This window comes from Triticum dicoccoides, chromosome 3B, assembly GCF_002162155.2.
Source record: "Triticum dicoccoides isolate Atlit2015 ecotype Zavitan chromosome 3B, WEW_v2.0, whole genome shotgun sequence".
Taxonomy (NCBI): domain Eukaryota; kingdom Viridiplantae; phylum Streptophyta; class Magnoliopsida; order Poales; family Poaceae; genus Triticum; species Triticum dicoccoides.
This window is the reverse complement of record NC_041385.1, coordinates 755958092-755971262: the sequence shown is the minus strand read 5'-3', so window position 1 is coordinate 755971262 and position 13171 is coordinate 755958092. Positions and strand designations below refer to the sequence as shown.

Here is a 13171-nt window from a genome sequence, read left to right as displayed (position 1 = left end):
ACTTTTTTTTGAGGGGTGACAACCGACGCCAACTACATGGGTGGACGCACATACAACCTAGTGGAGGTGAATGCCTCCATTTGTTTTCAAAGCCCACTTATATTGGCCCAGAGTTGCCTACGCCAAGCCCATGGTATTTGCGACATAACTAGGCCTCACAAACTGTGAGACTGTAGCTAGCGTCGCCTCAAGCGATCGACGAAATCGGTCATCTCAATAAGTGCGATACCAGCAGTTTAAGCTTATGAGGACGGATCGTTTCGTATTTACTTTACTAATTTGTTTTTCAAATTATTTATTTACTTTTTCATTTTTCAAAATACATGTTGACTTTTGGTGACACGGTTGAACATTGTTAATATATAGGTCAAAAAAAAATTAGATACACATTGAATTTTTTAAATACAAGTTGAGCATTTGTAAAATGTACGTTAAACACTTTTAGAAACATGAGAAACATTTTCTACACACACAAATATTTTCTAAATTTGCACGAACAAATTTTTATATGTCTGTATACATTTTTATAAAATGTGGAAACATGTTTTAGAATGGCTGAACATTATCTAAACGCCATGAACAATTTTTGGAATAGTACAAAGATTTTCTACAAACTAAATAAACAAATGTTTATATTTTTATGGATTAAAAAATCATGAACACATTTTAAATGCCGTGATTTACTTTGGAATTTAAAACAGTTTTATAAACTACATTAACATTTTATTTATTTTCTTGAAGATCTTCTAAAATGTCATGAACAGAATTTCAACTGTTGAACAGTTTTTAAATATCACAATCATTTTCAATGGCACATACATTTTTTTAAATGCTTGAACAATTTTTTTTTGCACTTCACAAACATGATTTATATGCATGATAAAGAATTTTAGAATTCTAAGTAAAATATTTTTCTTCAAAAGAAGAATAAATGTAAGAAAAACATGAACGAATTAAAGAAATGAATGCAACAAAGGAACTAACTATTACTAAGCCGGCTCACAGACCCTCCTGAAATAAGGACATTTGCACATACATTTTTTCACCAAGACATTTTTTGAATCCTCAATTTTTTGTAAAAATCATGAACAATTTTTTAGATCGAGGACGCATTTGCTAGTTTCCCATTACGCCGTTTGTGGAAACTATGAGATCAGGTGCGACTATGTCTTGCGTCACCGGTTACGGGACCTCCTATAGGCCGCTTGCTGCGGCAAAGTGCCGACACATCGCACAGGAGCGGCTAGCGTGGGCCGGCCCATTTACAGTGGCACGCGGCAGCAGGTTCCCGAGATGAAATATCGCGAAAAAGAAAATAGTGCTATCGCTGTTACTCGAACACGTGACTTCGAGTTATTGGCCTGCCATGCAAACCACTGCGACCTAATCATTCCCATGTTCAATTTGGCAGCGCGAAAATTAAAGACGTATATAACGAAAACAAGACTTGAACATTAATTCGCGAAAAATCCCAAAAACTACAGTCCATTTATTGGGTCGTGACGACAACCTCCTACAACAGAATTTTTCGAAATTATGAATATTTTCTTCAAAATAAAAACATTTTCCGAATTTTCATACAAACTTTTGTAAAACAGGAACATTTTGATGATGTGAACAAATTTGAAAAGGGGGAACATTTCTTGAATTTGTGAAAAAAATGTTTAAAATTTTAAAACTTCCAGAACATTATTTGAATTTGTGAACAAGATTGAAAAACATGAACTATTATTGAATTTGTGAACAAATTTGGAAAGCTGGAACATTTTCTTAATTCCCAAACATTTTTTTGAATCTTGAGAACAAATTTTGACACAGAGAAGAATTTTGAAAAATATTGAACAAACTTGGAATCACAAACAATTTTTTAAAGCACAAACATTTTTTGAATCTTGAGAACATATTTTCAAACATAGAACAATTTTTAAAAATCCCGATCAAATTTGAAACATGAACATTTTTTGAATACATGAATAAAATTTGGAAACAAGAACAATTTTTGAAAACATGAACATTTTTTAAATCCCGTTATTTGAATAGTTCCAAAAAATGAAAAAAAACATTCCGAACAATTTTTAGGAAATGAGAACAATTTTTGAAATAACCGAACATTGTTTTGAAAATGCGAACATTATTTGCATTTATGAACAATTTTTGAAAGCACGACAATTTTTACAAAATTGAAAATATTTTAAAAGTACGAACATTTTTTTCAGTTTCTGAACAAAATTTGAAAACTGATTTGTTTTAGAAAAATGGACTTGAAATGTAAAGGAATCGAAAAAAAGAAATAGAAAAGGAAAAGAAAAGAAATAAAAAAGAGAAAAAAAGAAACAGAAAAATTGACAAAAAAAACGGTTCAAGGAACCTTCTAGAAATTTCCCAAAACCAGAAAAATCCGGCTGAGAAACTCTAGAAGGTTCCCAAAATCGGAAAGTGTAACGGGCCTTCCCAGGTAAGCGCTTCGAGCGGCAAATAGGGAATTCCACCGGTAACAGAGGCAGCTCTGGCATTAGAAAGCTCGCTAATGGGCTAGTCAACTAGCACAAGCAACCAGGGTCCGGCCTAAAATGGCCCAGCCCAGGACGGGGAGGTCACTGCCTCGTTTATTTCTGTTTGTTTTTTCGCTTTTGTTTTTTCCTTTTTTGCTTTCATTTGTTGCTCTTGTTTATGCTACCAATTATTCTAAATATATTAAAAAAATACTTTACATCAATTTGGAAAAATGTTAATCATGCATTTAAAAAAATGTTAAATGTTAAAAAACTTATTATTTCTAATGTATACAAAGTTTTTACAACGTTTATGAAAGAATCTGAGATAATAAAAAATTAAGTATTCGAAAATGTTAGTCATGTATTTGGAAAATATTAATGTGATATAAATTTTTCCTGATATTACGAAAAATGCATTGTCTGAAATGAATAAATACAAATATATGTTTAAACCAATATTAATCATGTATTTCCAAATGATAAAAATATCTATATGAAATTTTATACATGTATAGAAAAATATATCAGATGTTTAAGAATATTGTAAGACGTATAAGAAAAATTGATACATCAAAATATATATTTGAAAAATATTAATCATATATATGAAAAATAGTAAACCGATATTAAAAACATTTAGATATATAGAAAAAATGTACAAATGTGTATGACAACAATAGACATTAAACAATTTATTTTCAAAATGCTAAATATGTATTTAAAAAATATTAAATATGTATTAAAAAATTTCTTTACATTTACAAAAAATATAAAATGACCAAAAAAATAGATATGTGTTGAAAAAAGTAAAAGGAAAAAAAGGAAAATAACAGAAATAAGGAAAATCAATGAAAGAAAACATAATAGAAAAAGAAAACAGAATGAAAAATATATATGAAAAAACAGTGCAAAAGGAAAAATAAGCAACTAAACCCCAAAACCGAAGAAATGTAGAGAAACAAAGTAAAACCATAGAAAAAAGAAAAAAAAGGAAGAAAAGAAAAAATCTGTGAAAACTGAGAAAGAAACAGTGAAAACTGGTGTAGAATAAAAGAGAACGGAAATGATAACGAAGAAAAAAGTAAACCCAAAGAAAACCATTAAAAACAAAAGATAACAAAAAAAGTTAAAAAAATTGGAGAAAACCTACATCAAGCGAACCTATAGTGAGAAGTCCTAGGCTAATGGGCTGGCCCGCTTGCGTTGTGCGTGGTGTGAGAGCAGCTTCCATCTAGTTATAAGCGAGGTATAGCTCTTGCACTATGAGATCTCCATCTCGCAATAGGCGAGGTGTAGCCCGTCCATGGTATTTGCCCCAACTTCTTTTTGTTTGTTGGTTAAATTGCCAAAGCCTGCCCAAAGAGCACAGTCTAGTTAGCATACGCTGAGGCACATGGGTGGGATGGGCTGGTCCAGCACGTGCCGCCAGGACATACCTCGAGGGCGGCGTTGTTGGACGGTTGCCTCCATGACAAATCGGAGCTGAGAACTGCGCATGAGAGGAGCAGCGCCTCATGCTCCTCCCGACGATGGCAACGGCGAGCTTGCTGATGGGAGAGGAACGGAAGAGGAGAAAGCACGGGACAACATGGCGGATAGGCGACAGGAGTGGGCGCTGGATGGCGGCGGCGGGGAGATGCATCGCGCGCGCGTGCAGGAAAGGTTGGGCATCTGGGCTAGGGTTTTCACCCAATCCATCGCTCTCTTAGTCCTACACACAGACCAACCATCCATGACAAGCCACATAAGGAAAATTTGTGAAATTCCGGAACTGCCCTCAGCGGCCACTAAAAATTACAGGCAGTCGCGAGCCCCCTGCGCACACTACAGCCAGCATCGGTTAAGCCCACCTCCGTGGTCTATGACAGCTAGGCCCACCCAGTCGGGACCCCACCTTCCATAGACATACATGACGGTATAACGGGGGAGGAAAAAAGGCACTATTCGTTGATTGTCACATCAGACCTAATCCAATGGCCAGGTTCGCTTCATCAAAAAATCCGATGACCGGGATTCGTTTGGACAAATCTGACGGCTGAGATTGCAAACGCCCTGAGAAGCCTCTTGTTCTTGCAAGGTTCTAACAATGGGATGTAGTAAATTTCTATCTTTAACTAAGGTTTTAACTCTTTGACATTGATAGGGAGGCTAAATAAGAGTTTTTTTTGAAAGATCAACAGCTACCAACCATACATGAACTATTATTTTGGATAAGCTTGTTGGGGATCCATCCAAAAGAAAATAATTACATATATCAGTTACAATTAGCATGACAGGATTAGTTGGAAGTTAAATGCTTCCAAGGAAAATGATCGTCGTGGGATGAAACGGTAAAGAGTTCACTTTGCCGTTTGTAAAATAAAACACAGACAACAAAGACCTTTGCCGCCTGTGTATTTTCTTACAAACAACAAAGTGAGCTCTTTGCCGTATGTACAAAAATCTCATCTTTACCATCTGTATTTTTTTATAGACGACAACGTATGTCTTTGCCGCCATCCGTTCTTTACCGTCAACCGTTGTCGGCAAAATTGGTCTTTGTCGTCTGTCCCGACAAAATGCTGACAGCAAAGAGAAGTACTGACGACAAATCTTCTACCTAGCCCGCTATCCGGCATGTGGGCCTCCTCCAGAAGGATGCCTCCTAATCTGTACCACAAGACATGTACTTTGTGTGGGCTCCAAGCTATGTAAACCAACTTGGTCTCTTATAACCCCAGCCCCGTCCATCTATACAAGGGAAGGTTGGGGCCTTCCAAATCAGCATGATCGGCATGATCCATGGCATCGTAGAGATCCGACCTACACCTCTCATATACGAGACACAATAGTACAATCAGAAATGCAGGAGTATGGTATTACATTACCTCGAGGTTTTTTTTTTTGCGAGGGTTTGAACCTGAGTAAATCGCTAGTCTCATGTGCATTTAATCTAGGAGCATCTCCAGCCGCGCCCCCAACAAGGCCCCCCAGGCGACTTTTTGGCCGTTGGCGCCAAAAAATCGGCCCAGTCGCGTCCCCAGAGGCCCATTTTTCGCCGGCTCGGGCCGAAATTGGCGCCGGCGGACCCAACCTGAACCCGGCGCGCTGGGGGCGCTCGGGAGCGCCGGGCGAATATTTTTTGGTGCAAAAGCGCCGTGGGCCAGCCGCGTCAGCGACTCGACTCTCTTCTCGCCGCTTCGTCGTCCTCATCGCCTCGTTTCCCGCGGCGAATCAATGCCAAAGCTACGCGCGCTGCCGCGCCGGTTAGCCTCCATTGATGCCTCACGGGCGGCGCAGTGAAGTCCGGGCGACGCGCGTCCCCTCGCCCGCCACGCCTTCCGCCACGTGTAACGCGCCGGCCAAGCCTACCGCGCGGCGCCTCCGCCTATATAAGCCGAGAACCAGCGCGCCGGAGATACGCACACACACTACACCGCCGACGTGCCCACTTCTTCCTCTCCCTCCTCTCGCTGTCTCCACCTCAGAAGGATGGCCGAGCGCTTCCCAGGCGACGGCGCGGCGGCGAATGGTTTCGGGCGCCGCCATCTGCACGAGGACGAGGCTCGCCTCCTCTTCGAGGCCGAGTACCCGGCCCCGCCGGGCATGCGGGTGCCCGGGGCGTGGAGGATCAGCGCCGGCGGCGTGCCGGTGCCACCACCACCCACCGGGGCGGCGCGTCGTGCGGAGATCGCACGCATCAGCGCGTCCCTGCCGCGGGCGGCGAGGGAAGGCCCGCGGTACACCCTCGACAGCCCGCTCTGGGAGCCCTATTTCCACCGCCGACACGCCGAGCAGCTCGAGGCGACGAACGGCGTCGTGCCCTCCGGCAGGCTCAACTCCGAGGGCCGACGCCGGTGGTGGGGTGTACCCGGCCGCACGTTGGAGGCCGTCCTCGAGTACATCGAGGGCGGCAACACGCCGCGCCCGAGTACTCCGCTCCCCCTACCTTCTCACGCCGCCGTGGGAGCTCCTGGACGCTGAGGCGTATGGAGCGGCCCGGCGCGTCCTCCTCCTCGTCCGGCCGCTCGTCGGGCTCTCCCTGCCTCCGCCCTGTCAAGCCGGAGCCCCAGGACACGTCGGTCAGCGCGCGCACCCGCAGCTCCGGCGTCTGCATCGGCGACTCCACCCCCCATTCGGCCGCTTCGTCCTCGTCGAGCCCAAGCCGGAGCCCAGCCTCCCCGCAGAGTACGAGGAGATAGCCCGGCGCGGTTTCTCCGACGAGGACGCCCTGCAGTGGGCGCGGGACGACTACCTCCGTGACGAGATGGTCCGGCAGCGCCGGGCCCTGGAGGAGATCGAAGCCCGCAAGCGCGGGCGCGAGGACGAGCACGGCGCCGTCATCCTCAACAGGGACGAGGACGAGGACGCCCCAGACCGTCCAACCCGCCGCGCCAACCGGGGGGAGGGATGCAGTAGGGACGGCGGTGACTACACGCGGTTCTACAGCCTCCTCGGCATATAGAACTGCGAGGGCGGGCGGCGGGGAGCGGCGAGGCAGACGGCGAGGAGCGGCGATGGATACGGCGAGTGGCGGCCCCTAGTAGTTTTTTCTTTTTTTTTGTAAAATATGTTTAAGTTTGAACGAGCTCGCCGAAGTTTGCAATGAATTTGTGTCGTGTTTAAAAATTTCAAAATAACATGAACGCCGTGACTGGGGGGCATCACGCCCCCAGCGCGCGGGTTAGCGTCGGTGCGCCCCAGGGGGCGATTTTTAGCCCCTCCTGAAGGGCCAACGGCTCGAGATGCTCTAATCCTCTATGTGTTCAACCCCATGATTAGAATCTGCTGGTATGCAAGTCGGCCGACTGGTAGAATTTCCTCCAACAACAACCTTCTTCTGCAGCGAGAATCCTGTTAGAATAAATTCGAAGCACTCCGTCGATCATCCGAGGACCAAGCAATCATACGAGAACGACACCGAGATTTGTTAACGGGGTTCATCGATATGGCTACATCCCCGGGGCTTGACTACGAGCGCTCCTCCCCGTGACACCGTCACAATACTGCACACCGGCCACCCGGGCACCGGCACACGCCGCCGGCTCCCCCTTGCGCGCCTGTGCTATTATGTTGGCATAGGTTACATTGTGTGTTTACCCCCGCTATATAAGAGAGGCCTAGGATACAAGTGTCCTACTAGGACACGACTCCATATCCTATGTAAACACAATACAACTACAAGTCCAACTGTAACCTACCTTGTACACAATATTCGACACAACTCCAACAAACTCCACCTTGACGAATATTCTCCACCACCTTGAATTCGTCAATGCGTCAAACTTCCATGTACATTGGACTTGAGCTTATCCCATGAGCACCGCTGCTACTCCAAAGACTTCATATGACTCCACCTGCAACTTGTAGTCCCTTCTTTTCTTGACCATGGTCAACACTCGAGCAAAATTAAGTTCCTTGTTACTCTAGTTTATGCTCCCAACTTCCAGAGTATTCGTCCAACGCCATCACACACTGACCACTGACCTGCGTCAAAGTGAACAACTCACATATTGGGTGCCACACATAAGAGTTACCTGAACTCAACGTCACCGCTCCTTTCTTGACCGCCTGTCTGAAACTTGAAGGAATTTCACCATTGCTTGTAGTCATCCCGAGTCAAATTCGCAGTTGTCTCATCACATGTATGACCACCAGAGCCCTGGCCCGTCTCCATGTCCCGTGCATACCGCACGCCTCGCCGCTATTACCGCATCGAGCCTCCGCTGTCCCGGTCGAGTCTCAAGGGTCGCGAAACCACACCCCTCAACCCCCACTGCAGAGTACCACCGATCATTACCGACCGATGACGAGTTTCACGCTTCCATCAGACCACTGGGCTCCAGTCCGAACTGCATGTCACTCGCTTTTCCCGCTGAATAGGCTTCGATTCTCTGACGTCTTACGCCGTAGCCCCTCAATCAGCACCGAGTGAAGTCTTCCGTCAGACTCCAGCTCCACCTTCAACATGACTCCATGGTAGATGATCAGTCCACCCCTGCGCCTCATCGACTTCAAGCTCCGTGTATACACCACCTTGAATCAATCCCGCGCCAGTCTTGTCGAAGCCACACAAGCCCTCGGGGCCTGCGCCACGTGTTTCCACGCCCCAGAAGTTGGTCACCGTCAGCATCACGCTCCTAAGTTGTCGTCGCCGATCTCACCACCATCTTCTGTACCAACCGACTTTCGTCGATCCGTCAGACTGCCTAGTCCAACCCAGCCGAACTTGTTCGACTGTATGACACGCTCGAGGCTCCCAAATCATTTTTCGCGAATTCTCATCCATCACATGATACTTCCATCTTAGCTGACATGACTTCCCGCAACGCCTTCAAGCATCTCTGTTGTGCCAACAAATTTTTCATCTGTGTCTGTCATAATCCAAGGTTTCCAGTTCCGTGAACTTCTCCACCTCAAACCTAGTACCCGATGGTGCCATGGTTCTTTGTACGACTGAGCCATGGAAAATTAACCAAGCTCTCCTCACGTAATGCCCCGGTACACCAAGATGTACTCATAGCAAATTCCAATCAAGAATTACTTGGCCTTCACGTGGTAGTAGCTCCCTTAGCACTAATTCCAATGCTGCTGTTGCTCTGCCATGCCTCCTGCTATTCCAATGGATGCGTAGCGCTGGCTGAATTTTTCTATTCGCTCATTGATCTCCTGCCTTCGTCCGCGTCGCACAAGGACTCGGTCCTTTTTTTTTCTCAAACAAATCACGGCAGCCACGAGTCAAACTCACGATCGGTCGTGGCTTCCGTACGCAACCCGCTCGCTCAGGCAGCTCGTAGCACTTGCCATTAGCCGGCTCCGCCTCGGCCTTTCTTACTGGGCCTTGGCAGCCAGCGCCGCCCCGCTTGGGCCACGCCTTAGGCCCCGCTGGCCCTATCTGCTGGCTACTGGACGGCCTGTGCCACTGCCGTGCGCCACGCCTGGTTGCATCCCGGGCTCCCAGCGTAACCGCTATCATGAACAGATCGATCCGACCTCGCCGAGTCTCTTCTAGTGCTTCGATTTTCCATGTCGCTTCAATACACGCCACGCCGATATAATTTCTTCCAGACCAGCCGCACGATCACACAACGGAGCTTAACCACTCCATCCAATCGTTAGCTTCTACGATTGAAATTTCTTTCGGCTACGTCACATGCAACTCGACACCAAATCCTTCCTCCAGATCACATCCACAGCCTCCGAACAACCTAGCTCATGATACCACTTATTAGAATAAATTCGAAGCACTCCGTCGATCATCCGAGGACCAAACAATCATACAAGAACGACACCAAGATTTGTTAACGAGGTTCATCGATATGGCTACATCTCCGGGGCTTGACTACGGGCGCTCCTCCCCGTGACACCGTCACAATACCGCACACCGGCCACCCGGGCGTCGGCACACGCCGCCGGCTCCCCCTTGCGCGCCTGTGCTATTATGTTGGCATATGTTACATTGTGTGTTTACCCCCGCTATATAAGAGAGGCCTAGGATACAAGTGTCCTACTAGGACACGACCCCATATCCTATGTAAACACAATACAACTGCAAGTCCAACTATAACCTACTTTGTACACAATATTCGACACAACTCCAACAAATCCCATGTCAGTATGTATCCCAAATTGCTACTGGCTACCTCTGTTTCAAAATAATCGAAGTTTGTGTTTGTTCCGAGTCAAACTTGCCATAAAAAATATATTAACATCTCGAACATCAAATTAGTCTCACTAGGTTGTTTATGAAACATACTATGCGTATTTGGGTCGTACGTAGATCTTTGCACATTTTCTTATTGAGTTGGTCAAACTTAAGCCACTTTGACATTGCATAACATAGAACTTCAGTTACTATTTTGGAATGGAGCGAGCACTGGATTACATGTCATGGCTTACACTGGCTCTGACCTCATGGACAGAAAGAGCGCACTTAAAAATTTCTCGTCATGGATTACAGTTGCAAAGCAACAACGAGAGCGAGAGGCTGCAACATTGCTTTATCCGTCACCGGAATAGCTGCACGCAACATCCTCACAAAAAGAATGCTAACCGTGCATTGGTGTATCCTCCTACGGCTTGTTTGTTCTATGTTTGATCTAAAACTTTGGAGCTTTGCTGATTTTATAGTATGTTTTGGCAGTGTTGTAGTTCACACGGTCTCAGAGTATAAATAAATTGACTTTCATCTGCGAATGCACTAACTAGTGCCAGATCACCAAATTTCAATGCCAGCCATGGCCCCTTGGCGCCTCCACCCTGAACTGCTCCTGGCAGTGGCCGCTCTTTTTGCTGCGTCTGCTGCTGCTGACTACACCCCTCATGACACAGCGTCCGTCTGCTCAACGAAGAGCAACTACACCGACGGCAGCCAGTACGAGATCAACCTCGACCAGCTCCTCCACGACCTTGGTGACGGCGCGGTTGGGGATGGCGGCTTCTTCGTGACCAGTCGCGGCATTTACCCCGACAAGGTATACGGCCAAGCCATGTGCTACGCCGACTGTGAGTGGACAAAGTGCCAGCTCTGCTTGCAGGTGGCACCGTCCTACGTGATGATCAAAGGGTGTCCCTACAGTCGGCAGGCCGCCATCATGTACGACTGTTGCTACCAGCGCTATTCAGACAGGAAATTCTCCGGCCACGCCGACTTGTTCGGCAATGGTTTCGACTACATAGACGGTAGGAGCTATGCCGATGCCATGAACGAGACGAGGTGGAAGCTGGTAACCCAGCTCATGACAGAGGCCGCCGGGTCGGCACTGCGGTTCGCCACCGGTAGCCAGACATACGTGGACTCGCATGGCGACTCCCAGGTGATGTACGGCCTGGTGCAGTGCTCCAGAGATTTGTCGGCGACCGACTGCACCAACTGCCTTAATAACATCGCACAAGCGAGCATGATCCGGAACGCCACCATTGCTAACTACAGAAGGTACGGCTGCTACATCACCTACACACCCAATGCTATCGACATCCGGCCTGCAGGTCAATCTCCATATCTGTTGCTGAGTCTCAATTTTCAGCCGTGGTAACGGTACTGCTGAATCTAAATTTTCCTTTTTGTGCATTGATTACGAGCAGACCAGGACCTGCCTCAGCGCCGCCCAAATCGACGGCTCGTCTGGACGGTGTGCGCCGCCGTCATGGGTTCCGTCATATTGTTGATCTGCATTAGCATCTCAGTCCGGCTCTTTTTGTGCCACCTAGAGAGGACGCCCTCTCCCTGCAGGGTGTATCAAGAGGACGACGAGGCCATGAAGAACGAGTTCATGAAAGGGACCGGATCTAGGCAATTTCGCTACAGCGAGCTGGCAGCTGCCACCGACAACTTCTCAGACGACAAAAAGCTTGGGGAAGGCGGGTTTGGGTCAGTGTACAGAGGGTTCTTGAAGGGCTTGAGAATTGAGGTGGCTATCAAGAGAGTGTCCAAGGGCTCCAAGCAGGGGAGGAAGGAGTACGCCTCTGAGGTGAGGGTCATAAGCCGGCTTCGGCACCGTAACCTGGTGCAGATCGTTGGCTGGTGCCACGCCAGAGAGCAGCTCCTCCTGGTCTATGCGCTGATGCCCAACAGCAGCCTCGACGTTCACCTTCACCGTGCAGACAATGTGCTGTGGTGGCCAGTAAGGTCAGATGACTTTAATTTAGCCGCCGCTTTTTTTTTTTAGTTTTTTGGATTCGGCCTGATCACTAGCCACATAATTAGTTAGTCTGACGATTGCTTCGTATATATCCAATGGTTACTTCAGGCATAAGATCGTGCTGGGGATCGGCTCCGCGCTTCTCTACCTGCATGAGGAATGGGAGCAGTGCGTTCTCCACAGGGACATCAAGACGAGCAACATGATGCTGGACGCGTCGTTCAACGTCAAGCTTGGCGATTTCGGGCTCGCCAGGCTCGTCGACCATGACAGAGGGGCGCACACGACGGAGCTCGCCGGCACGCTGGGGTACATGGACCCAGAGTGCACCGTCAGCGGGAGATCCAGCACCGAGTCGGACGTCTACAGTTTCGGCGTCGTGCTGCTCGAGATCGCGTGTGGACGGAGGCCCACCGTGGCTCGGCCGGACGGCACGCTGATCCACCTGGCGCAGCGGGTATCAGAGTTGTATGGCCAAGGGAGGATACTCGACGCAGCCGACGCACGGCTGGATGGGAACTTCGACCCGCAGGAGATGGAGCGCGTGCTAGCCGTCGGCCTCTGGTGCGCGTGCCACGACCGGGACCTAAGGCCGTCCATAAGGCAGGCCATCAACGTGCTCCGGTTGGAGGCGCCGCTTCCCGACAGGATTCCGCCGGTTGGCCGTGCGGCCGGCCCTCTTCCCATGCCAGACTCCGATACGGGCCACAGCTCCGGCTCCACTCAGCAACTAAATTAATAATCCAACCGTAGGCTCGATTGCAAACTCACGCGATTGATAATCCTAGTTCAGCTAAATTAATAATCCTACTAGGGTGAGAAATCCCTGAATATGATCTCATTTCAATTCAGTTTATGAGGGAACCATGACGAAAATCTTAACTGCTTCGCCGAAGCAAGACAAATAAAAACTTAAAACACCAAGTACCACAAGGAAAATAGCAATGTTCCTCGACTTTGGATGCACCTCGGAGGGTGATGTGGACACATGAGCAAGACCAAGCTTCCGGACAAGGTTATCTCGGCGATGGCCAAGGCCGTTGGTAGCCTTGTTGT

General features: G+C 47.6%; 1 protein-coding gene across 1 annotated transcript; it reads left to right on the top strand.

Moving 5' to 3' along the window:
* Window positions 1-10711: 10711 nt before the first annotated feature.
* Window positions 10712-12854, top strand: LOC119279922 (L-type lectin-domain containing receptor kinase IX.1-like). The gene is made up of 3 exons (XM_037560979.1): window positions 10712-11505; window positions 11707-12102; window positions 12224-12854. Exons 1-3 carry the CDS (start codon window positions 10712-10714, stop codon window positions 12852-12854), a joined length of 1821 nt encoding a protein of 606 aa, XP_037416876.1.
* The last annotated feature ends 317 nt before the right edge of the window (window positions 12855-13171 follow it).

Coding starts and splice junctions, on each gene's coding strand:
- LOC119279922 (XM_037560979.1), top strand. CDS start 10,712: ATGGCCCCTTGGCGCCTCCACCCTGAACTGCTCCTGGCAGTGGCCGCT. Junction 11,506..11,706: donor AGTCTCAATTTTCAGCCGTG/GTAACGGTACTG, acceptor CTCTCCCTGCAG/GGTGTATCAAGAGGACGACG. Junction 12,103..12,223: donor GTGCTGTGGTGGCCAGTAAG/GTCAGATGACTT, acceptor TGGTTACTTCAG/GCATAAGATCGTGCTGGGGA.